Below are 27,612 nucleotides of genomic sequence, written 5' to 3'. Positions count from 1 at the left end.
TTATAAGGTATTTATTGTTTATAAGTTAAGTAGCTATGCTTTTGAGTATTGGCAAAGAATAGTGGTAATTAGGTTGGTTTTTGACACTTATGATGTTATATCATAAGCGATTTGTAAGGCTTTGCAAACTATAATAAAAATAACTATTTATCAGTCAAGAAGGAAATTTTTTTCTCTTAGCAAATTCAGTTTGATTTTAAAAAATTCAAACATTTTTCTAAAATATTTAATTCTTTTTAATTTTCCACTTTATTTAAAAATTTAGCTGTTAGGAATAGAATAATTATATTTATTTCCGATTAGCATTATGTCATAAACAATTTGCAACAAGTTTTATTCAGGGATAAGAAATATAATACAAACTATTTATTATGTTTTATTATATCAGGGATTACATTTTATTCAGGATTTATTTTTGTATCTTCTGTTACTGCAGTCATAAGTCATAATTGAATGAAATGATTTGTATTCTTTTACGATATTGATTACTTATGGTGGAAGCCAGCATGATACACATGAATATAATGTTTCATTTTAATAATGTAACTTTTTTAATGAAATGTAATAAATGAATACATTAGTAATTTAGAATTACAATCACAATAAATCTAATGTTTTCATATAATTTTCTAGCTTTTACATTTGTTAAAGAGACTAACCAATAAGGAGGGCCTCACTTAGGGAGGAAATTTGGTATTCCAGTACCTTAAGATTATTCATTCCCTTTAAGCACATTAATCTGCAAATTCCTGAAAGAAAATGCTCTAAAAATTTAAGCATATTTTAAATACTAGTTAAATCTTAGTTTCAAAAATGGCACAATAGCAGAGAACCTGCCTAACTAGGAGATGCTTAGTATTCAATTGGGGTAGTAAACAGATCTTTATCTCTTACTTTTTTTGCTATTTTTTTTTGTTACAATTTTTAAATAACTCAACATTTAAATTAAAGTATCTTTTTCGTTTTTTAAAGAAGCTTCATCATTTTACAAACAGTATTAATTTAAATATAAATTATTTTATGGTATTTTTTTTTCAGTTACTAGATATTACCTAACTTTTTTCAATAAATGAATGATGGTTAAAATAAGGATAGTTATTAGCAGTGGTTATAATAATTAAAGAGTTGGATATTTTCGCGTTTCCTTTTAAATGTACTTAAATGGTGTCATATAACCTACATGTAAAATTTTAACTATCCCTGCCGAGCACATTAGTCTAGAAATTACAAACCTGAATGAAGCTTTTTTATACCCAAACATCTTTTGTGAATCTATATTAATGAAAACATATGAATGTACTATTAAAGAAATGTTTTACCATTTTATCCTCCTCACTTACCAGAAAGAAAAACTAAACAGTTAAAAGAAATACAAATAGTAGGAACTAGTTTTATACAGACTTAACCTATTAATCTGTAACTAATCATTGGACTGAATTGAAAACATGTATATTTTCTTTTATTTCATGCAAATTAGCATAATTTATGAAAAGTATTTCAGTTAAAAAAAAAAGAATTATTGCCAGCCATTAAAAGTGTGCTCTCCACAAATACTAAAAGAAAATAAAAATATTTTTAATTCTAAATAGATAAAACTTCTTTGGAAAAAAAAAAGCGCTAAAAAGCAGCAGAAATTTCAAAAAAAGTGGCAATAAAGGAAACGAAGGCAATAAAAATATGACCACCAAGGCCGACGTCTTCAGGGGGTACCGGCCCCAGTAGACATAAAACAAAATCATTTCTAATTGAGGGAGAAGCAAATTCCTAAATTAACTCCCTCAGTACCCCGATGGTTTTGTATAGAAGTCCAGGAAAAAACATGAAATACAAATAACTCAAACAAATTCATCAGAATAGTCATTTCATGAATGCCATCATTCAGTCATTCATAATTCACCATTTCATTTAGAATTCTGCGGATTTATAAAACAGGTGAGTGTTATGATTTTAATAATAAAAAATTTGGTTGTAAATATTTTTGTTCTTCTTATTTGTTGATAGTTCTCTTCAGAATGGTTTTTTACGTCTGATTAAGAACTATAAGAATAAGAAAAAAAGAAACAATATGAAAGTTTTTATTTCAATATGAAGAATTTCTAAAATAGATTTTTATCCTAGGAATTCTTTATTTTGCGTTTTTTAGTTGATAATTTTTTGATAAGAATTGTTATCAAAATACTTTTTTTGAAAAATTAAATTTTTTAATATTACGTGTTTATGTATACTTCTTGTATATTCTAATGTTTGAAGTAATATGATTCAGAAAAGTATGGAATAAAATTTCGGTACTTACATATTAACGCCACTGCCGCTACAGATTTGGCGGTTTTTAAGTCTCGCCTATCGACACTTAAAATTTTTGCTACAAATCATAAAATAAAACACTTTATTTAAAATCAAAGTAGCCAATCGGATTTGGGTGGAAAATGGGCCGATATAGAGTTTAGCATAGATTCAAAACAATCATATCGCCATATGAACTCTGATAAATAAGATTCCAAATGAAATAACACTTCCAAAACCTATGTTTACCAAGATAAAGTCTCATGTCATGGGAATATTCGTACGTTTACCAAGATAAAGTTTCATGTCATGGGAAATGGTACATTTTCGTTTTTTCAGTAAAATATTTTGCTCCTGAAAAAATAAAATTGTATCTTGTTTTGTTATTGGCAAATCCCAAAGAGGCATTTTTGTAGCACTAAAAAATGGCGTCAAAAAAGAATTGTTTTTTTTTTTGTTTGTTTTGTAAGCATTCTTTATTTTGCGTTTTTTAGTTACTAATTAATGATTTTTATTGAAACTTAAACTTTTTTGATAAAAATTGTTGTCAAAAAACTTTGTTTACAAAATTAAATTATATAAAATTATGGGGCTTTATGTCCTACTTTTTGTTCATTTTAATGTTTAAAGTAATATGATTCTTAAAACTATGGAATGTAAAGTTTAAATGAGCCTTTCATGTTATATCATTAAATTTAGTAAAACTATTTCTCAGGCATTGGGTTTTAACTCTAATTAGAAGATACATATTTTCTTCTGTTTACTTACAAATATTTTTCCCATGTGTTTTGGATGTTCCTTCTCTAAAAAAAAAAAAGAGATACCATTTTCTTTTCTTTGGCATAAGAAAGAATATCAAAAATTTTTCTTTTTTAAATTTAATAAGCCTCAATAAAGAAGGAGCGTTACAATACTACATGCTGCATTAAAGACATCTCCAGAGTAACTGACTGACTGTTCTCTGAAATCGCAGGTATTCGTCGCATACAACAACGCCCCTATAGTTTGTTGCGATCGCGAATTGTTTATTTTTGTAAAATCACAATTTGAAAGCAGAAATATAAACAAAATAAGCACGTAATTTCAGATAAACTTAGAACTAATAATTTGGTGATGTAGTTTGCGTATGCTACCACGATCTTGTTGATCATTCAGATAACCTGGCATAACAAATAAAATATAAGTAAGTATAAGAGAATGCTCAAATAATATCTCTTTTTATTAAAGATATAACATAGCAAACATAACTGATATCTTTACAATTGTAAAAACTGAATCGTTTATAGCTTATTGTATAACACTAGCTTCCGCTTAGCAAATGAGAAAATTCAATTTTTTAAATGTCTCTGAATTTGAAATACAAATAAAAAATCAAAAATCAAGCTTTTTAATTTGTTTACAATTTTACTTATTTAGATTCATTTTGAATCTTGCATTCTTAGAGTTTACGCTGTACTCTCAATCAGGGTTCGCCAAGTGGGCCCACTTTGAAAAAACCCGCCCGGGTTTTATTGGGTGGGCCCACCTTGAAAAAACCCACTTGGAACGATAAGTGGGTTTTTTCAACAAAAAAATCCCTTTTATTTCCACTGTGGAAATAAACTCNTATTATTGTTCTAATAATAATTTAGAAAAATAAATCTGTGAATGATTAGAAGTCAAAAACTCCCATTTTTCTAATGTCTCCCATAGTAAGATTGGGAACTGAAAATTTTGATTTACAAAATTAGAATCAAAACAAAAGAATATTTACTATTTTAATTTTTATTCATGTTCAAGTCATGAAATAAGGCTATGTGAAGGCCAATTAAATGTGTTTCATAGTTGACGATTTGTGTGGTTTGAAGAAAATTTATTTTATTAATTGCAACTTTTATGCTTTATTGTATAAATCACAATTTTTAATGCTTAATGAAAGCAGAAAAATTCTCACCATAATAATTCATTAAATGAATTAATTGCTTATGAGGTATTTATTGTTTATAAGTTAAGTAGCTATGCTTTTGAGTATTGGCAAAGAATAGTGGTAATTAGGTTGGTTTTTGACACTTATGATGTTATATCATAAGCGATTTGTAAGGCTTTGCAAACTATAATAAAAATAACTATTTATCAGTCAAGAAGGAAATTTTTTTCTCTTAGCAAATTCAGTTTGATTTTAAAAAATTCAAACATTTTTCTAAAATATTTAATTCTTTTTAATTTTCCACTTTATTTAAAAATTTAGCTGTTAGGAATAGAATAATTATATTTATTTCCGATTAGCATTATGTCATAAACGATTTGCAACAGGTTTTATTCAGGGATAAGAAATATAATACAAACTATTTATTATGTTTTATTCAGGATATCAGGGATTATATTTTATTCAGGATTTATTTTTATATCTTCTGTTACTGCAGTCATAAGTCATAATTAAATGAAATGATTTGTATTCTTTTACGATATTGATTACTTATGGTGGAAGCCAGCATGATACACATGAATATAATGTTTCATTTTAATAATGTAACTTTTTTAATGAAATGTAATAAATGAATACATTAGTAATTTAGAATTACAATCACAATAAATCTAATGTTTTCATATAATTTTCTAGCTTTTACATTTGTTAAAGAGACTAACCAATAAGGAGGGCCTCACTTAGGGAGGAAATTTGGTATTCCAGTACCTTAAGATTATTCATTCCCTTTAAGCACATTAATCTGCAAATTCCTGAAAGAAAATGCTCTAAAAATTTAAGCATATTTTAAATACTAGTTAAATCTTAGTTTCAAAAATGGCACAATAGCAGAGAACCTGCCTAACAAGGAGATGCTTGGTATTCAATTGGGGTAGTAAACAGATTTTTATTTCTTACTTTTTTTGCTATTTTTTTTGTTACAATTTTTAAATAACTCAACATTTAAATTAAAGTATCTTTTTCATTTTTTAATGTAGATTCATCATTTTACAAGCAGTATTAATTTAAATATAAATTATTTTATGTTTTTTTTTTTTTTTCAGTTACTAGATATTACCTAACTTTTTTCAATAAATGAATGATGGTTAAAATAAGGATAGTTATTAGCAGTGGTTATAATAATTAAAAAGTTGGATATTTTTGCGTTTCCTTTTAAATGTACTTAAATGGTCTCATATAACCTACATGTAAAATTTTAACAATCCCTGCCGAGCACATTAGTCTAGAAGTTACAAACCCGAATGAAGTTTTTTTATACCCAAACATCTTTTGTGAATCTATATTAATGAAAACATATGAATGTACTATTAAAGAAATGTTTTACCATTTTATCCTCCTCACTTACCAGAAAGAGAAACTAAACAAACAGTAAAAAGAAATACAAATAGTAGGAACTAGTTTTATACAGACTTAACCTATTAATCTGTGATTAATCATTGGACTGAATTGAAAACATGTATATTTTCTTTTATTTCATACAAATTGGCATAATTTATGAAAAGTATTTCAGTTAAAAAAAATAATTATTGCCAGCTAAAAGTGGGCTCTCCACAAATACTAAAAGAAAATAAAAATATTTTTAATTCTAAATAGATAAAACTTCTTTAAAAAAAAAACACGCTAAAAAGCAGCAGAAATTTCAAAAAAAGTAGTAATAAATGTAATAATAATGGTGGTAATAATTTACTACAGTCAAGCTTTCTCCGGTACTTATATCATCGAGGAGTCGTAAGAAATCTGTTATAAATATGCACAGTATTGGTGTCAATAATATTATGGCGACTTTTTACGGTATCTCATAACGAATAAGTCCATTTTCTCCATCAACTTAGCTCCTTAGTACTTACTTATTTTTTATTTCAATTAGTACTTATTGCCAAAAATAATTAATCATCATTGACATCAATATTAGTTTATCGATTTTCAATGTGCCCTTAAACGAATTAGAACCATTTTTCGATTAGTTTTATTCGATTATATCTTTTTACTTCAAATTGTAACTATTACCAAAATTAATTATCATTGACGTCAATATTATCGGTGCTTTATCTATTTCTGTTCTATGAATTAGTACTATTTTTTCCTTAATTTTGCTTTTCGGTAAAATTTTTTTTTTTAATTTCAATTACCATTGATTTTGAATTATTATTTTTTTTAATAAGAGTTATAGTTAGTTTTAACCCGTTTTAAAAGCATAGCTATTAACAAAATAAACATGTGGTTTCAGATTACTAGATATTATTTTTAATCACCAGATAGAGAAAAAAAAATCTAGTGGTTTAAATATGCTGCATTTTTTTAAAATTGAGCTGAAGGTTGCAAATATGCTGTGGCATATGAACAAAGCTTATCTTATTTGGAGGATGGAGATCTAAAGGATCGGCTTCATTTTTATTGGCAGCAATGATACTTATTTAATTGTGGTAATATGTACTACTGGTGCACTGGTCGGAAGTAATACTCTAAAAAAACTTTTATAGTCTCTACTTTTTTTTGGTCTGTAGTGTAGTTAGCTACTTTCTTTAACAAATGGTGTAGTTAGCAATGTGATACAAAAAAATAATAATTTAATGTTAGTTTAGTACCTGTGTGGTGACTGGGTTTGAAAGAATAGTCCCACTGTAGCTCATGCATGTAGTAAGAGCATCCTGCTTCTGGGGATTATATCAGGAGACTGACCCTCCAGGTTGGGCGTAGGGCTAACAACCCTACTCTGTAAAAAACCATTGTTGTGAAATCTCAAGAAGAAATAAGCCACGGACTGACTACAAGGAGACGATTTGGTAAAGGCTTTAAGGACTTGAAAATTGGATCATGAAGACCAGATGACTAGAAAAAGACCTTTTGATCTTAAAAACTCAAAACTGGAAAACACTAGCAGGAAAAAGGTTAGCCTGGGAAAAACTTCTTGAGAAGGCCAAGGCTCATATTCTTGAATGCTAAGAAAACCTAAAGACGTTATCTACATGGTTGCCCAGGCATGGCAATTAGTGAATCCAGCTACAATTCGTAAATCATTCAACAAAATAATTGTTGAGAAGAGAAGAGACAGGGTGAATCCCAGCAGACGGAAAACACATCGACAGACGGGGGAACTTCTTGAGATCATCAATGGAATTGAAGGTTGTGAATAAGTTTTGGAAGAGAACATTTGCAAGTGGCTGGACGTTGAAAATCAACATCCAAATTTTGAAATTCTCAACGACGAAGAAATCATACAAGCAGTTAATCCTTCATCGGACATTAATGACGCTGAAAATGAAGACGAGAACTTTGAGGTTTCTACGACTATAAGTCATACTGAAGGTGTTTAAGCACTGACAACTGCCCTAAAATATTTGGAGCAAAGAAACGATGCTACACCGATGGATCTCCTGTTGCTCAAAAATTGGCACGATAGGGCAGCCCATGATAGAAATTCTAGACTTTTGCAACAAAAGGTAACAGACTTTTTTAAAAGAATGTAAATTTAACAAATGAATGTATATTAAATTTTAAAAATACAATATTTTCTTGAGATTTGAGTTATTTTTGAAAATGCGTCTTTCAATATTTAAATAAGTATAGTTAAAAAAAATTCCATTTTACTTTTTTAAATTTACTACTAGAGTTGATTTCCTTTTTAAATGTTTTTAGCTGTGAAACATAAGTTAATATATGTTTATTTTCATCATTTAAAAAACGTTCTATTGTTTTTTACCTTAAAAGTAGTTAAATTTGCAAGCACGGAAGGTTTTTATACATGATTTCCATTAACCGAGGTTTCCAATATCTGAGGTACTAGCGGTCCCAATTAGCTCGGATAATCGAGGTCTTACTGTATCTACTATTTATTTTATAAATCTTAACCATGAAAGAAATCTGCATCTAAAGCAAGAATAGAGCAAAACATTATCCAGTGTTATATTATCATCATGCTACATACATTTTCAACTAAATAAAAAGCTAAATTTATGTATAAAATAATAGCTGCATTTATTATAGAAATTATTTTAAACATACATTACCACATGCATTCTTAAGTGTAATTGCTACTGATAAAATACATTAATTTTATCTGAGTTTTTTGTTTGAAATGCAAAGAAAAAGGGAAAGGGATTTTACTGCTTTCTCTAAAAGTTAACTTCTAATTAAAAAAAAATCGCAAAATAGAGAAATTCGCAAAATGGAAGTTCGTTAAATAGAAGTCCGTCTGTATTTAAATTAGCCATTACGAATATAATTTCTAATAAAAACAATCGCAAAATAGAGAAGTTCGTTAAATAGAAGTCTGACTGTATTTAAATTAGCCATTACGAATATAATTTCTAATAAAAAAAATCGCTAAATCGAAGTCCGACTGTATTTAAATTAGCCATTACGAATAATAGCTAATTTATCACTTCGGCCACACCTTCAAATGCAAATGTATTCTCATGAAACATTGATTTTATTTCAATGGAAGGAAATTTATTTTCTGTAATTTTCACTGTTCTTTATTTTTAAAAATGAATGAGCATTGGACATTTAACAAAATTGCAAGTATTTAATAATTTCGTAGTGTTTCGTAAATACATTTTTGCTATTGACAAAGGCATAAAAAATTTTAGGCTAAGGAACGAATTTGTTAAAAATGATTTAGAATGACAAACTGGCTTGTGTAAACATGAATGAATATTTCTTTATAATTCCTCATGTTTAAACCCCCCCCCCCTTTTTTTTTTGTTCAANTGCATTCTTAAGTGTAATTCCTACTGATAAAATACATTAATTTTATCTGAGTTTTTTGTTTGAAATGCAAACAAAAAGGGAAAGGGATTTTACTGCTTTCTCTAAAAGTTAATTTGTAATAAAAAAATCGCAAAATAGAGAAATTTGCAAAATGGAAGTTCGTTAAATAGAAGTCCGACTGTATTTAAATTAGCCATTACGGATAATAGCTAATTTATCCCTTTGGCCACACCTTCAAATGCATATATACTCTCATGAAACATTGATTTTATTTCAATGGAAGGAAATTTATTTTCTATGTAATTTTCACTGTTCTTTATTTTTAAAAATGAAAGAGCATTGGACATTTAACAAAAGTGCAAGTATTTAATAATTTCATAGTGTTTCGTAAATAAATTTTTGCTGTTGACAAAGGCATAAAAAATTGTAGGCTAAAGGGATGAATTTGTTAAAAATGATTTAGAATGACAAACTGGCTTGTGTAAACATGAATGAATATTTCTTTATAATTCCTCATGTTTAAAAATCCCCCCTTTTTTTTTTGTTCAAAACCATTTTGAACAACAAAAAAAAATTTGAGTTGATAAATTTGACCATTTTGAATTTGTAAATTAAGTTCTTCTGCAATGTTAGTCTCCTATAAGTAGTGACTACAAAACATAAAAAGTAACTTGTATTTACAAGTTGTAAAAAAGTTGTTGTAGTCATAGTTTGTTATAAAATAGTTCTAGTTAACTACAAAAATAATGTAATTTTTCTGACCCTAGTATTGGTCTTTGGTATTGAATGATTGGTGTTTGATAATAGTATGGGGGATGTTATGGTAATAGATACCTAATATACTAACATAATTTCTTATTTGTGGTAATAAATGTTTTATGACCTCCCAAAATGGATCCAAAATTTATTTAATTTCAACATCTGATTGTGTATTTCCAACCCTTCTTAAAAATTTAAAAGTTTAAAATTAAAATATTTTTATTGATCAAAACAAATTATTCTGTATCAAAATCATGCTATATTAATTTATATTATATCAAATTTAAATTGAGGATTCTGTTTGAATTATTTTAAAACTATTTTTTAGCTGTAGAGAAAGCAACTCTCTATCTTGAGAAGGAAGAACTACCCCCACATTGGGATAAAGTATTGTTTATTGGTTTGGAAGATGATGAGAGTAATGAATTTGAAAGTGATGTAAGTCATAATAAGTTTTCTATTTTTTCCCTCTAACTTATTTTAAATAGCTTTCATTAAGTTAAAATTTTTACAAAAATAGAAACATTGAATAATATGGGGATATTTTAGACTAATCCTGTAAACAACATTATCATTTAAAAAATAATAAATATATATATATATAATAATTTTAAAAGAATGGAAAATTAATCATAAATAAATAGAATTGATAATAGTTCTAAGAAACTAATAGATAATTTATAAATATAGTATGTTAATATTTATAAATGTTTCAATTTTATTGTACATAACTTTGTAAATATGCAATTTCTATTTAAAGTGCTTCTTCATTTGCTGCTTTGCATTATTGACAATGTCTACAGTCAGAAATAATTTTTTAGAAAAATCTACCCTTCCCTCTGCTTCTCTGCTTAATTTTATAGGAATATAGTACAATATTTTCTCCTTCTTAATATTTTTTGGTCCCACAGTGGACTGATTGTAAAGACACAGTTCCCAGTAGAACACCGAAGTCAAGCGTCCCTGGCTGTGGTCAGAAAGTGGGTGGATGACCACTTTGATCAGACTAAGTGGGGATCGAGGGTGTGCTGTATCGGTCCTTGTTAAACTGTTCGACCAAAAATTGCTCTACTTCATTCGCAGTTTGTTGGGCTACGAAAGCGGAGGAACCATCCCTTCAGCAGAGGATGAAAATTGTGATGGCCTGTCTTCAGGTCATTCTCAGGGATGCTTCCAAAACCGTCGGCAATAGCCCATTGTGCAGCTCTAGTACAACGTAAATAAAATAACTATCTACAAAAATTATTAGCTTTAAAATTATGAACAGCGGGTGAAAAAATATCCTCAGGCGTTGTAAATGCTGACTCTGTTAAATTATTTTATTATTTTCAATCCTGGGTAATATAATCGCAAAGCCTAACAAAATATTTATCCGACATTTTTAAAATTGTACTTTGCATTGAAATTGAATTTTGCATTGAAAACATACTTTGCATTTAAATAGACTTCTGATGATGAACCTAGTGAAGAAAAGGATAGATTTGTTGCTCAGCTCTATAAGTTTATGGATGAAAGAGGTATACTTATTATTATTTTTTTTGTAATTTTATGTTCCATTAAATTTTTTTATCTCATAGTAACAATATGATGTATTATTTGTAGGTACACCTATTAATAAAGCACCCACAGTGAGCAATAGAGATCTGAACTTATATAAACTTTTTAAGATCATGCACAAATTAGGAGGTTACAACAAAGTAAATATACACTATGTCAGCACTATTGCTTATTTTTTTAAGTTGTTTTGCAATTAGATTTAATTGTTCTTTATTTTATAGGTAACAAATAAGAATAAGTGGAAAACTGTATATTCTAAGATGGGCTTGCCACACTCTGTTGCAAATGGTCCTAATCAAGTCAAGTTTGCCTATAAAAGGTTCGCTCTTTCTGGAATTTTCTTTAATGATATTTTTATTTAAAGCAGGCTATGCTTCAAATCACTGTCATTTATTCAAAGGAAGAAAAAATTATTTTAGTATTAAAAATAAGCAAGGATTTTTTTTTTGTTGCTAATTTTAATAATAAAAATGAATTTGGATATTTATATAAAAAATGAAAAAAATGGCAAGTCTTAAAAAAAAACAACCTACCAATTTTGCTTTTGTTTAAATTTTTATTGTTGTTTTTCCAATTCTCATTATAAATAGAACTAATCAAGATAAGTTATAATTTTTTTTTTAAAGATTTCTTTTTTAAAGAATCTATTGTAATTCTTTAAATATATTTTTACTTAAAGTAAGTAATTCAACTCACTTTTATTCAAAAGTGGAATTTGCTTATTTGAATATTATGGAATGAGTTTTGATATTTGTTTTAAAGAAAGAGACTAGTTTAAATAAATAAAAATCAATATATTAATTTTGTTCTTGTCTAAAAAATCTGTACAACAGTATACCACATGCTCAAATAAATGAAATTTATATTTATGATAAATATTTATTTTATGAAAATATTGATAAATCTTATTGGATGGATTTTTGTAAATTTAATCTTTTTGAAAATGTACTTTTTCTAGGCCTCAATTTTTATAAACAAAATATAGGGATTCCGCAAGGTAATTCTTTTTCTGGTGCTTTTGCTAATATTTTTTTTACATTTTTTTGAAGATAAATTTATTGAGTTTAATGATTTTAAAGCTTTTAGATATATTAATTATTTAATTGTGATAATTATGATTTTATTTTTTATATTTATCCTAAAGATTTGGTTTTGAAGAAGACTTATGAAAATTGCTTAAATGTTGAATATTTGGATTTTAAAATTGATATTGTTGATAAGCAGACTAAAATTGGTGTTTATGATAAAAGGAAGGCTTTTAAATTTAAAGCTATTTTTTCTGTAATTTTGATACTAATTTGTGCAGTAAAATTTTCAAAAATTCAGTTTTTTCTCAATTATTTCGAATTAGTAAAATTTGTAATAATGTTGAAAGTCTTTAAGAGGCAACAAGTAATTTTTAAAAAAATATTGGCATTCCTTTTAATTTCTGTTATATTGGTTTTAAAATTAAGAAAATGATTGAGAATTATTAGTTTCGTGTTTTCTTTTAACAGGGCAAGATCCAAGTCTTGATCTAGTTGCCTCGGTCAAGCATTTCTAATAATGATGTCACTATTTTCTGTTTCTTTCTTTCTTTCTCTCTTCCTTCTGCGCAAATTAGGGGGCGTTGTTTTTATGTTTATTTCAATTAAGTTGTGGCTCGCATTCAGTTGTGTAATTTGGTGATTGGATTTTAGTTGCAAGTAAGCTTTTGTGTGTACTAATCTTTGGATTTTAGTTGCAAGTAAGCTTTTGTGTGTACTATTCTTATGTATTTGTCTTGTTTTTATACTTCTGTTTTTGCTTTATGTATTTTATATTTTGTATTGTATTCCTGAACTTTGGCAAAACTTTTGGTGTACAAAGAAAGAAATTTTAGACATTTGTTGTACTCTCTCAATAGAAAAGGTTTTGCTTTTATGACATCTGGAGCTGGTACCCCTTGAAGACGCCAGCTTCCGTTGTCATATTTATTCAATTTTTCATATTTCATTGTTTCTTTTGTTTCAATTCCTTTTGGATTCTCAGCTGCTTAGCGCATTTTTCCACTGGAAGTATTATTTTTAATTGTTTAATTATTTTGAATTGTTTTCTTAATATGTTCTTGTCTAAATTTATTTTTCTTATCTTGGCAATTTCATGAACACAGTTGTTTGCAACTTGCATTTCACAGACGCATCAGATGTACCGACAAACATAACAACTTGCCTCAAATTAACGAGCTAATGTCAGTACCAGCAAAGGTTACGATTAGGTATAATCTTAATAGTTGTGCCTTCTCCACCTGTACCTATTGTTTTGTTGCACATTCGGAGGGTGAAATAAAAATGCACCTCACGTGTGATTAGTATTGCCTGTGAATTCGATAACAAAAGTTTTTACTATAAATTTAGCATTGTGCTTTGAAAAAATCAGTTGTCATTTATATAAGCAGAATTTATTATTAATTGTGTTATAAAAGATCTTAGTGCATTTTTTGTTTAGATTTTAAATTATTTTTCAGATATCTTCAGAGTTTTGAAGATTTTTATCGTAAGTTGGGATGCACCATGGTGAATAATACACGGTCCACTAGAGGGCGCCACAGATCTGATCGCAATATTATTATTACTAGAACAAGAGAAAGGGATGCTGCGTCTCCTAAAAGTAAAGCTAACAAAGAAACAAAGGAAAAGGTAAGTTTGTAATGTGGTATTGCAGTTAATTTGAAATGTCTTTAAATTGAAAGTGTCTCCTATTACCGCGTGTTGGTTTAATAGCTTAAGGAAAAAAATCTAAGATGTTAGAATAAAATAACTAAAGGATCAATTTAGAAAAATCATTATTGTATAAATACTAGAATTACAATATCCTGTAAACGGATAAGTAACATCTTATTAAGACAAATGGCCAAAAAGTATAATGGTTAAAAAAAAAACGTTGATGAAATTAGCTTAAATAAATAAATTACCTGAAAGGAAAATATATAGAATGCTGAAAAGGAATGGATTGGTAAAAGTTAAAAAAAACATGAGACAGATAAAACAAATACTGAAATTTGGAAACTCACCATGTTTATTGCTTACTCAATTATTTAAAAAAATTAAATGTAGATTAAAACATCTCCAAACTATATACAGCCACACAGGCCACAACTTGTAGATTCATTAAAAAGATTTAAAGATTAACACAGATTATCTTCTACAAAAAAGCACTAGTAGCCATTTTTTACTTCTACAACAAGACTGAACACCTCCCTGATGCACTGAACGTACATCAGGGAGCCGAATCCAACATCGAATAGAAATGTTCTTCCACAGGGGAAAAAAGGAATTCCTGCACTCCCACGTTGCCATTACTTCTTCATGAACTCTGGCACTTCGGCAACTCAGCTGACAGGTGTCGCTGCGGGGAAAATTCAGCCTAACCTCGTGACGTCAGTTCTCAAAAGCTGCTCCTCGGGATGTGATCTGCTCCTATAAGATCAGTCCATGCACTTGCGTTTGCTTTCTTATTGCAAAGCAATAATTCTATTATTTCCTTTATGCATTTTATGTCTTTCACTTAAAGACATTTTTAAAATTGTTAAACAATGTTTAACATCTCCCTATTCATTCTATTTGGGTTTCCAGTGATTTTAAATGTTCTTGCTAACTCGAACCTTGATTAAGCAAACTTGAATGGTAAAAAATTCTATTCTTTTTACAAAGATTGGATAAAATAATGGAAACACTTCTGTACCAAAAAATTTTTTGTTCTTTCTCGAAAAACACCTAGAGAATGATTTTATAAATTTAGAATTGTTTAGGTTATGCGATTTTTCATATTTATCAATGAAGTTTAATGGTTTCAGAGACCAGCAATAAATTATGAGCTGTGCACATGCATGGTTTAGATGAACTACTTTAATCATTTATTGCACAGTTTTCAGAGAATTTTTTTCAAATTTTAAATCAAAAATTTCTATTTAATTTTATTGATTATTTCTAAAGTTATAGCAAAAAAAATGTAAAACATAAAAATTAGTTTTTTATAAAAATATATATTTCTCCATAAATAATTTAGCTAGGCTTACCAAAATTTGTGCAATTGTTGTATATAATGACCAAAATAATTGTTATAGGTTAAAAATGTATCGCTAAATGTACTTTCTGACATAGTGTCCAGAAAAACTATGCTCCCGTTTGTAATTTGTCGGTCCCTCAAACCTCCAAAAACTTTAATCTTTATTGATATCTATGAGAAATCACATGATTTAAATACTTCTGAAGTTATAAAATGATTTCCTTAAGCATTTCTTGAGAAATATGAAAAACATATATTAGCATAGATGTTTCCATTATTTTATCCACCCCCTATATATCTCCTATGCACTAATGTTAAAAAGCTATTGAATGTTTTTTTTCCCCCTGCTCTTTTCTTAATTATTGAAATTTCTTCCACAAAAAGAATAAATAAATGAAATGAATAAAAATTGCAGTAACCAAATTTTGAAAAAATAAATGCAATAAAAAAAAATTAAAAAAATCTCTTCCATTTCAAGTTTAAGATATCAATAGAGGTGTTTACCGTTAGGTTCCTTTCCTACTCCCAAAGAAGAGAGCATTCTAACTGCTGAATTTTTTTTCTGGAAGAGCTAATCCACTTGCAATCTTTTCAGTATAGAAAGTCACAAACATATTATATTGAGTTTACATGTGGGGAACATGCTGCCCGATCCAATTGAAGGAAGGATTCGTAGTCAAAAAGATGCATGCACTGAGCAGGATGTTATCATCCATAACAAAGAAATCTTTTTAGATGGTTTCCATAATAGATCTGAGGATGTCATCACCCATTCCTGTACATTAACAGGAACGGGTGATGCAGACTATTTGATGCCCTATCCACATGATTATTCATATGCAGAGGTGCCACAGGTTACAAATTAACCGTAATTGTTACTCTTTCATAGTCAATATTATGATTGAGTAGTGAAAATTACAGTTTTTGAGAATTTTCATAAAAATCTGTTTAAGTTTTCCTCCTTAACTACCAAGAATTATAAATTTTCGTTGTTTGCAACTATTCTTTCATAATTTTTTCTACTCTTTACCCACTTCTGAAAACAATAAATGAGAAAAAATATTTGAAAGAAACAAGAAATTTAAAAAAAATCGAATAAATCTTATCTTTCCCCATTCTAACTATTTATTCCAAAATTTAGTATTTTGTCCTTTTAAAAAAAAACAAAAGAACGTAAACTCAAGTCTGAAATACAGGATGATAAAAAAGCAATAAGAGCTTGTTCGAATTTAACCAGAAACTAGATTATTCCAAGTAATGAATATACAGTACCGCTCAAAAGTATCAGTACACCTAGAAACTTATGAAAAAATGGCAAAATTCAAAGTTTCATAACTTCTTTAAAAATGATCAAAAATGCTTCTGCTTTAGCTCATTTTGAAACTTAAAATCTCTACTTTTATGTACTCTAAATGTTTTTAATTAATATATTTTGCAACTATGTACAATTACACTCTAAACCAGTGATTCTCAACCTTTTTTTTGTTGCGGCACACCTTTAACGATTTCGAAATTTGACGACACACAATGAAAAAAATTGGATTAAAAGTTGTTTAATGACCTATTTTACTCTGTGTTAAATAGTTTGTGGTAATAATTTTGAATGTGAAATAAAATAATATGTACTGCGAAAGCACATTTATTAAGGGATTAATTATTTCTTTCGACCAATTTTTTATTAGTTAGTAACAGTTATTTATTTTTTTGCTAGTTATTAATTGTTAGCTTGTTTTCTATAATTATTAACTGTTACTTTTTTGCGATTTCTTGTTAACTAGTTTTTTTTCTAATTGCTAATTGTTAGCATAATTTTTGTTAGTTATCCTTTGTTAATTTGTTTTTATATATTTGTTCTTTTAGTTATCCTTTGTTAATTTGTTTATTAATTGCATAGCTTACTCTAATGATTAGCTCTTACAACATTTTTTAAAATTGTATGTCATATACAATTTAAGCACTTCCATCTTATTTTAAGATTGTCAGAGACAATGCAATCGCCGACAAAGATTTTCACGCTGTTAAAGTGTGGAAAAATTATAAAAAGTATATCTACACACACACACTTTTCTTTAATTTAAACTTTACTCATAATAAAAAAAAGCGTTATAATTTTTATTACATTATTTCTAATATTTGGCGGCACATTTGAAGAATTTGGCGGCACATTTGAAGAATTTGGCGGCACACAAAAGTGCCGCGGCACAGTGGTTGAGAATCACTGCTCTAAACAATCATAGAAAATTGTATTAATTTTTTGTGAAGTTTGACGCGATGTACGGGCACAAAGGGGTTAGATATTGTTAATTTTTATTATACCATTGAAAAATGTGGACTTTTAGCTTTCATTTGAAAAAAAAAATTCCAAAAAAACATGTTTTTTGACGAAGTTATTGTCAAATAAAAAAAAAGTTTTTTTTTCAGAATTTAATGATTTTTCAGCAATTATAATGAATTTTAGTGTAATTATAATATGATATGAAATTTTTTTAATTAAAATAAATTCAAATTTAATATTTCTCGATAATATTATTTCATAATTTATTATAAGAATTTTAACTTTTTTTTTGGAAAATATAATAATGAAATAAGAATCAACGTTTACAATTTAGTATTATGAAATTTATTTTTTCATATTTTTCTCAGAAAATATTTGAAAACAAAAATTTATGTCGTTCAGAAAAATCATTGCATTTACCTCAATTATAATACCTTGAAGTGCTTAAGAGCAAAAACACTTACTGATTTATTGTATTTTTTTTATTTCTTTTTCCCCTCTATTGGTGGAGAATTACGAAAATACCTATTTTTGTTTTGTATTTTATGTTGAGCCGGCTAATATTTGAGTTTATATTTATCAATGATTGTGAAAAGAATTTTTTTAGAGAGCTCACATGTTTCAGTAACTTATAAAGTTGTCAGAAAAAAACCACACACAAAAAAAAAAATCTAGATTTTGTACATTTTTGATGAAAAGGGATGATAGAAATAATGAAATAATACCTTAATAATTTAAAAAATCCAATTATCCAAATTATATTTAGTAGGAATTGTTTTGGATATTCAAAGCTTAAATGTATTAAAATAAGAAAAAGAAAAAAATATTTTTTTAGATATTTATATATTACTTTTTCTGAAAAGATTAAGATTGTGTAATTGGTTTTTATCCTATCAAGATTTATGTCTCGAAAAGACTCAAACTCATTCATAAAAATGTGAAACTGATGATTATCTTTAAAAGAAAAAAAATCATGGATCTCAAATCTTTTTAGAGTTGTCAAAGTTTGAATGGCTAGACATCAAGTTGTTTATTTATTTGTTAGGGAAATCAATTAAGCTGAAGACCTCAGTTATAAACATGTGTTATAATTTTCCAAAAGTTAAGTCTGGTGTGGAATACATGTTTTTGGAAGGTTTTATGAACTGAGTAAATATTTTTAACAATTTTAATCTAGTCTTATATTTGTTCCTTTATTTGCCCGTTTTTAAATTTTTTTTAATGACTGTTCTCAAATATGTTTCACTCTAATCAATCTAATTTTTTTCGAAGCAAAATGGGTAATTGAATTCCTAATTTTAAAAAGTTTACTTTATGGGATTTATTTCTCAGTGTTATGTAATTTAAATTGATGTGATTATTATTGGTTTTAGAGCACAGAAAAGAAAGGTGAAGAAAAACCAAAACCAGCTGATAAAAAAGAGAGCAAAATTGAAGAAAACTCCAAATCTGATAAAATTAAAAATTCAGAAAAAAAGAAATTAGATGATGATAAAGGAAAGAAAGAAGAAAAGCGGAAATTAAGTAAAAAAGATGAAGATAGTAAGCCAGAGAAAGCAAGGACGAGGGAAGATGCAAGAAAAGAAAAGAATGATAGCCCCGAAAAGAAAGGTACTCGATCTAGCCTCAAGATTGAAGCTGACAAGAAACCCAAAGAAGAAACCACCAAAGAAAAGAAAATTGTCAAAGAAAAGAAAGATGAAAAGCTGCCTAAAGAGGAAAAACCTAAACCAAAAAAGGAAGAAATTACTAAAGATAAAAAGCTCACGAGAGAGAAGAAAGTCGAAGAAAAAGTGACCAAAGAGAAGAGAGAAAATCCTGTGAGAGAGAAAAGAGAATTAAGTCGAGAAAAGAAGGAGATAAAAGAAATTGAGAAACCAAAAGGAAAGAAGGAAGATTCAAAACCAAACGTGGAGTCTCCAAAACGTAAACTGGAGAGAAGCGTGAAGAAAGATTTAAACAAGTTGAAAGTGGATGATACAGAGTGCAAAGAAGAAGAGAAAAAAGAAGAAAGTGCACCTGTGGTGGAACAACCCTCAAAGAAAACGTTGAATGAAGAGGAAATTGTCACTAAATTGGAAGACATATCTGTTGCTGAAGACAGAAAATCAAAACAGATTGAAGATGAACCTCCAAATAAAGTAATAATTGTTTATTTATTTATTTTTAATGATGAAAAAAGTCTGGAAAAATTTCAACTTAGTTGAAGAAATTTCCTTTTCTATTAAAAAAAGTTCAGATTCATAATTTGTTTATAGAAGAGAGGCGTATTTTCTTTTCTTGTGCAATTTCTTTATTTTTGTCATTTCTATTATTCCAAAAGGATTTTAATGCGTCTTTGTTTTCTGTAAACTGGTGTGGTTTGGAGCTATTTTTTTTCTTGTTGAAAATATAACTTCCTTTTTAATTATATATGTACAAATAAAACAAATTTTTTATTTTATTTTAAAAATACTATTAAAATTGAATCTCTATTTAGGCCATTATCAGTTGTCTTTATTAAAAATTATTTTCTTTACTCAACTGCTAATATTGCAACTATTACCTGCCTCCTAATTACATTGTGGATCTAATGATCAGATTTTCGTGTACTAGGACTCACCCTTACTGGTTCGAAGGGGTGACCTCAAATATGCTAAATTGGTTAGTGCAGATGATATTTTAAGTTACGAATTTAAACACAAATAGCTTCAATTTACTTGCACTGTCTTTGAATAAACATACTTTATTTATTTATTTTTTATTTTTTGCAGCAGATTTGGATTTCTGATCCTCAAAATATAAGGGTTTACCGCGATCTGGAAAATGGGGTTGTAATAGCTTGGTCAGGAAAGCGGTCCAAAATTCAGACCCCTTGATGTTAAATTTAAAATATTAAGAAAAATTGCAATTTTAAACAGGATATTAAATCACCAGGACAGCTCTTAGTAAGAAATCAGTTAAGAATTTTATAAGTAATGCCACATTCAAACATTTAACAGAGGAGTTATGACTTAAGTAAAATTACTGTAGTTGTTTAAAAAATATTTTTAATATTTTTTTTACTTTATTAAATGCAATAATTCCTTTTAATAGTAATTTTTATTCATTAAAGTTTAATTTGTATTTTAGGTAACATGTTTCTGAAGTTTTATTTTTATTGTTTATTATTTTTTTTATTAAAACTCTTGTGGCATGTCCAATTTTTATTGATAACGGAAACTTTGTTATCAATCAAAAAAACACCTGCTTCCAATCATGCTTGTTTTATTTATTTATTTTTGTATCATGTTTTTATTTGCTAGGCGTTGTCAACATTTTGAGGTTTAATTTGTGATCTTGTTCCCTAATATGTAAGCCATTCTGCTTTTTGTAATTTTGTCCAAGATCAAGACTAAGAGAAAGATTTAGATTTTTCCTATGAAAAAGTGATGTTTTTGTATCATACCATACACCTAATGAATAAAATTAAAGGGATTTTACACTTAATATATACCTGTTTCTACCATAGCCGGTCAAATGACTGGACTTTGTTTCTTGATTGAATGTATGAAATATGGATGTTAGGAAAGAGATAAACTGAAAAAAAAAACTGTATTATAATTAAACAAAATTGTATATTGCCAATTTTTATGTATTGCAAACACAAAGAATGAGAATTTTTAATTCATTGCTCAACGCATTTTTTACATATACAGGGTGTTTCCATTATACATTTTCCTCAAACATATTTCTTCTAACTATTATTTTTTCTATAATTCTTCTTATAATTATGAGAATATATAAAAAAATTATAATTCTTATAATTCTTCTTATAATTAATATTATTTCTTCTAAGAAATTGTGCTGTCTTGATTGTTTCCACATTTTTCTGGGTAAAGACTAATAGTTAGTTAGAATTGAAGTAAAGCTATCAAAATAAAATATAAAGCTACTTACCAAAACATTTAGTTTTTGTCAGTTTTTCTTACACAAAAGTGCCAATCTAAAATTTTAGGTACTTTATTGAAATTTGAATTCACAGTTATTCTGATTGAACTAACTTCCTAGCAGTCTTTGCAGAAATGTGCAACTAATTGAATGCAATAGGTTGAGCACGCATTATATAGTAATTTCTGGTTCGATAACCTTATAAAGCAATAAATTGTTCTCCCGATCAAATGACCGGTTGTGGTAGAAATAAGGTATACAACAAGTATTATTCGAAACAAACGAAATACAAAAAAATAAATAATAATTAAATATTAGCTGTGTATAATTGTTAGAAAAAGTCATGAAGTCAAAAGTGCAAAAGTTATTAAACGGTCATTTGACCGGTTATGGTATGTTTTGTGTTGATATTACTCATTAATACACAATGTAAGTTCTGCTTATTACAATATACTGAATTGTTGAGTATTCTCAAAAAATATGCAATGCAAATGTATTTTGTTTATACATTATATTTATATACTATATATTATAAAAAATATACTATATATATATATACTATATATTATAAAAAATATACTATATATATATATATATATATGTATATATATATATATATATATATATGTATGTTCAACATTCTATATTCTACCCCTACAGTCAATATTAGAAAAATTGGATGCAATAACAAGAAATTTGGTAAGTTAATAACTAGTCTTCAAAAAACAACTAAATTTAAAGAAAAATGTGCTTGTATGTATAACAATCAATAATCAATATAGTTTAATAACAATTAAAGCACTTCGAAAAAAATCGGTGATTTTTTGAACAAATTTCGTTAAAATTAAGTTGCAAAAGAGTTTAAACTAGTTACAAAAGTTGATAAGTTGCTTACAGAAAGAATTTTTGAGATTTTGTATTCGTAGAAAGTTTTTTATTTTATCTAAGTCAGGCTTAACAGATAGATTATGTCCAAATTTTGGATTTTCTTCATTTAAAATTACATAGCTTGAAATGACATGAAGAATTTTATACTTAATAATTTTTAAATAATATTAAAAGCTTTAAATTATTTTTAAATATTTAAACAAATTTTATGTGTCGGAGCTCCAAAGAGTTAAAATACACAGAAAATGAAAATAACTTTAATGGGCTCTAACTTTTGACAGCTCTTCTGACTATCGGGACCATAATTTCCTGATTGCGGCTATTCCCTTTATTTTTGGGGGTCAAGTATATTTATTCAGAGCAAGTATACATTATTGTGTCTGATTACACAACTTAAAATATTGTCAGCAGCATAAATTAATTAGATAAAATTCTCTAAACATTAAAACTTATAAAGATCTGATCTCTAGATCATAAGTTATTTAGATATTCTGTTTTTTACTTTGTGTACATTTTGTAGCATAATAATTATGTATTTAATATTCCTATATGTATTTGTAGGGTAAAAAGAAATCAATAAAAGGAGATGAAAAAGAGGACAAAGAATCTCTTTTTGAGTTTTCTGATTCTGATGAGTATGTCTTTATTATTGTGCTTAATTTAAATTTTTATTATGTTTTAAGAGGACAAATGACTTTACTTTAAGAAAAATAATGATGATAATAGCAGGACTGGCATGATTTAAATCAATTGATTTTTAGAAAAAATTAATTGAAGTTTGAAATATTTTTTACGTGATTTAACTTATGAGTATATTCTTAGCGTTTTGATTTTTTTTTCTTTCAAAAAGCCCTCAGATTAGGGTTGCAAATATTCAATCTTCGTTTTCGTGAAGAAGAAAAAAAATTAGTTACCTGTTTATTTCAAATAACAAGCCATGATATATTGTATATATATCCATTTGTAGTTTTATAATTTTGTTTTTTTCTTTCCTAGAAGTTTAACTAATGATTCAGAGAAAGCGTCAGGCAAAGATTTAAAAAAAGAAATTGAAGTAGGAGATCGTGTGAAGGTGAAATATGGACGTGGAAGGATGCAGAAGGTATACGAAGCAAAAGTTTTAAAAACTGAAACTGATGGGTTAGAAAAGCGTTATTATGTTCATTATGCAGGATGGAACATGAGGTAGTGTGCATTATTTTAATTATATCTTTTAACTTCCTTGTATGATTTCCTACTCCTACTAAAATAGAATTAAGAGTTTCTCTATTTTGTTCAAAAGATCTCTTCTACATATTTATTGCATTGAAGATAACAATTTACAACAGTATTATTTAAGTTAAAAATTAAAATGCATTACATTTTTTGCGTATTTAATTGTTTTCATACTTCTTTTAGTTTCATAATATATTTTATTTTTAATAAATAAAATCATTGTAATCAGCTTTGTAAATTAGTCAGCTAATCGTTCTGAAGTAGATGCTGCTTTGCACATATGTTTTATTCAAAAAAAAGTAAAGGAACACAATTATCTAGTGCAATTGGGCAAGTGAACTTTTAAATATATTTATGCCTCTTTGACAAATAGTTATTATTAAATGGTCTTATTAAATTTAAATTGAATATATGACTGTTATCGGGGGAAAAATTCTTCATTAAAAGAGCTTATTTTTCGTAATAGATGTAAAAAATTCAATATGGAGTAGATCTGATCCCAATTACTTCAGATAATCAAGATCCTACTGAAGTGATGCACAACCAAATTTGGGTAACAGGCCTCACTCGCAGAAAAAATACCAAGCGTGTGATTTGATTGCTAAAGAACTTCCGCGAATCAGAAATTTACATTACGACGTAAACCTTCACTGAGTTTTGGGAATTTAAATTTTGTACGCTTATGAATTATTTTCTCTAAATGTTGTTGCAAATCTTTTAGGAGAGGGTTTTGTAGTTACACTATTAATAATTTGCCTCCTTCATCTAATTTTTAAAACCAATTTCAATCGACAATAGAGTTATCTTGCCATAAAATCTCTAAATGGTGAATTAAGGGACCATCCATCCACTCAATTACTTTTGCATATAAATGCAGAGATGATGGTGCTCCGGAAAAGATTTGGATTTCCAGATTTTTCTCTATCTGCGATCTGGAAGTTTTCGGAAATCCAAGGTCCAGAAGTTTCAAGAAATCATAGATCACATTTATGTATGAAAATTCTTGTGTATTTTAATTTAAAATATTAGAACTAGAATTTATATTTGTCATCTTTTTCATTTGTAAATATTTTTTAGACATAAAAGTAAACTTATACATAATTATCAATTTAAATTATGCTGCATATAATTTATTTGGAATTTCATGTTTTGAAAATATCAATGATTTAAATTTTTAAAGACCTTTAATTTTTGAAATGCATCATTAATGATTTTACTCAAGAAATTTTCAGGATTTTTGAGTTGGGCTCATGTAATGTAACCCCTGTTAATGTAAAGTGGGATATTCACTGTGTTTTCATTTCAAGGGTCTGTGGGGCCCGCTGGCCATAAATTGACTTAACTGTGTATTCATTTTTTTTTCCAATGTGAAAATCTGTGATTCCTCTAAAACTCAAGTATATTGTTGGTTTTGTTTGAAGGTATGATGAATGGGTACGAAAGAACTACATTGTTGCCATTGTGAATGGAAACAAAAAGTTTGAAGGAGCTTCAAAGGTAAATTTTAAATTTTTTTCATTTAAAAAAATTTTTTTTATTAGTTTCTGTGAAATTAAACAATGCATCATTTTTGTATTCGCTGCAGAGACAATTTCATTTGCATAATTATTTAGAGGGAAAAGAAAAAACTAAACTAAAATGTTTAACAGTTCTATAACTGAAACATGTTGAGGATATGCAAGTTAGTTGGAAAAAAAAGTATTATGAATATAAATTGAAGTTGCATCAGCAATAGACCCTCAGTTTGCTCTGAGAAAGATAGCTTTGTATAAATTGACGTAATGCTAATGCAGTGAAACCTCCAGAAAAGACCACTTTGGGTAGGCACTGAATTTTTTCCATAGACTTTGTGTTGAAGAAAACCTCTTGGGGAGACCATTAAAACCTCTCCCAGTGACCAGGTAAACCTCTGCACCAACGGTGGAAAAATTCAAATAAGGTGACAGGAAAAATATCAAAACAAAACAAAGAAATAGATTGAAATGCATTCGAAATATTTGTGTGAAGCTCTTATTCAAAAAGCTCTTTTTAACATTACAACTTCATGTTGTAGTCAGAGTGCATTAAAAAGGATGCTATCAATGATTTACTTCTAGAGTTGAAAGTTGAAGTAGAAAGAAAAAAAAATTTCAGAAAAAAAGAAACGCACCTTTTCCCATCTTTTAAACCTAACTTATTTTTCTGATATAAAATTAAATGCAAACTTAAACTAAAACAACTGTTTATTTAAAATAGCTTTATCATTCACGAAAAAGTATTAAAAATAAAATAAAGAAATAGATTGAAATATATTCGAAATATTTGTGTGAGGCTCTTTTTCAAAAGGCTCTTTTTGACATTTCAACTTCATGTTGCAGTCAGAGTGCATTAAAAAGGATGCTATGAATGATTTACTTCTAGAGTTGAGAGTTGAATTAGAAAGAAAAAAAAATTATTTCAGAAAAAAAGAAAGACTCCTTTTCTCATCTTTTAAAGTAAACTTTTTTTTTTGCGATATAAAATTAAATGCAAAAAACTAAAACAGCTGTTTATTTATTGAAAATAGCCCTATCATTCATAATTGGTAAATTTATTTTTGCACATAATTATATCAGTTGGAATAATTTTTATAGGCGCTAAATTTTGCTCATTGCTTTACATGATGCAAACAGAAGTGGCATTTCCACACCAAAAAAAATGACACTAACTAAAATTAAAAGCATCAGTAAAAAATCATGCACCTTCAATAAACAATTTTATTAATGATCATTTTACTGTGGAATGGAGAGGGGTCACTCTAGAGAGGTTTCACTGTATTGTAAATTTATATTTATCTTAAGTGATAAATTATTTCTTAGTTGAAATGTTTTATCAAATACTAATTTATTACATTTTTTATCATTATGTACTATTAAAATGACAATACCCATAATATTTTAATAAAAACAAGTGCAGGCTCATTATGAATTTGTTCCTGTTAATGGGAAAGCTCTGCCATGCAAGGTTCAATTGAAATTTGTAAAAACTTCCCAACACTTAAAATATTTTTAATCCGAAGTTTTTTCTTTTAAAAGTTGGTTCAATTAATATTACATTAAAAGCTCAACGTTCCAGAATGAGTGGGCTTTAGTTCTTAAATTCTAAATGTGCTAAAATTCTGGATACTTGTATGCCAAAATTCTTATTTTTTTAATGGGGGGGGGGGGTNGGGGGGATTCTTTACTTTAATAAAGGCAAAAAAATTAGTGCAATCAAAATTTATAAAAATGTTTGTGATATTGGTAGAAAAAAATCTTAACTCAATTGTCAATTGACTCTTTACTAGTTAACATCTAAATTCTTCATAAGACATATTTCTGTGTTTACTAGGGGAAAATATGTCAAGCCGTTATCAAAACTTAAACAACTAAAAGAAAAAGAAGAAGAAAACGAAATTAAATAATTTTAATGAAAAAGAAAGAAAACTTAAATTGCAAACTGAGAAATATGGGTTTATAAAAATCTCTGCTCATAGAAACTAAAGATGTATAAATAAAATATTTATTAATAACTATTAAAAAAAGCTAAAAATCTTTTTACCATATTATGGTATTTTTTGGCAAAAATGTCAATAATAGAAAGAAAAAAAATATCTCCTAGAAAGCTCTTAAAAATGCAGCTCCATAATAAAATGTTATTAAAAGCAAAAATTATTAGAAAATATGAAGAAAAACAGAAAAAAAAATCTATTAATTCTTAAAACAAAACTTTAAAGCTTGGAATCAAATTTTTTTCATAATTTTGTGATAATAAACTATCGTTTCAATTCGAATTCCATATGATCTGGCTTTTACTGCATTCAAAAAAGATACTAAAACTATTTTCCTGTACTATGATTAGTATTTTTTCATATTCAGTTGATACTTTTTCTCTACTAGAGTAATTTTTTTAGTGAAAATAATTATAGTCAAAACACATTGAATATTAAGAAATTTAAGCAAAAAGTTAGGGATGAGGATTTGTTCAATTTTTACAGCTGTTCAATTGTATCTCATTTAAGCAGTAAACA

General features: G+C 27.5%; 1 protein-coding gene across 4 annotated transcripts in view; it reads left to right on the top strand.

Annotated features, from left to right (window-relative positions):
- The window catches only part of LOC107446551 (AT-rich interactive domain-containing protein 4B), a 64,656-nt gene that overhangs the window by 24,120 nt on the left and 12,924 nt on the right, over positions 1 to 27,612 (top strand). The window contains exons 9-18 of one of the 4 annotated variants that reach the window (XM_043049270.2): positions 10,044 to 10,153; positions 11,160 to 11,232; positions 11,318 to 11,412; positions 11,494 to 11,591; positions 13,758 to 13,929; positions 18,947 to 19,714; positions 22,143 to 22,181; positions 22,932 to 23,005; positions 23,370 to 23,555; positions 25,007 to 25,082. In XM_043049270.2, coding sequence (XP_042905204.1) covers positions 10,044 to 10,153; positions 11,160 to 11,232; positions 11,318 to 11,412; positions 11,494 to 11,591; positions 13,758 to 13,929; positions 18,947 to 19,714; positions 22,143 to 22,181; positions 22,932 to 23,005; positions 23,370 to 23,555; positions 25,007 to 25,082 — 1,691 coding nt within the window. Of the gene's footprint in view, positions 1 to 10,043; positions 10,154 to 11,159; positions 11,233 to 11,317; positions 11,413 to 11,493; positions 11,592 to 13,757; positions 13,930 to 18,946; positions 19,715 to 22,142; positions 22,182 to 22,931; positions 23,006 to 23,366; positions 23,556 to 25,006; positions 25,083 to 27,612 lie in introns of all 4 variants that reach the window. The other 3 variants (XM_043049269.2, XM_043049273.2, XM_043049271.2) reach the window with 3 other exon arrangements.

The sequence above is a fragment of the Parasteatoda tepidariorum genome, chromosome 8 (genome assembly GCF_043381705.1).
Source record: "Parasteatoda tepidariorum isolate YZ-2023 chromosome 8, CAS_Ptep_4.0, whole genome shotgun sequence".
Classification (NCBI taxonomy): Eukaryota; Metazoa; Arthropoda; class Arachnida; order Araneae; family Theridiidae; genus Parasteatoda; species Parasteatoda tepidariorum.
The sequence above is the reverse complement of the archived record's forward strand: the minus strand, read 5'-3'. Positions and strand labels throughout refer to the sequence as shown.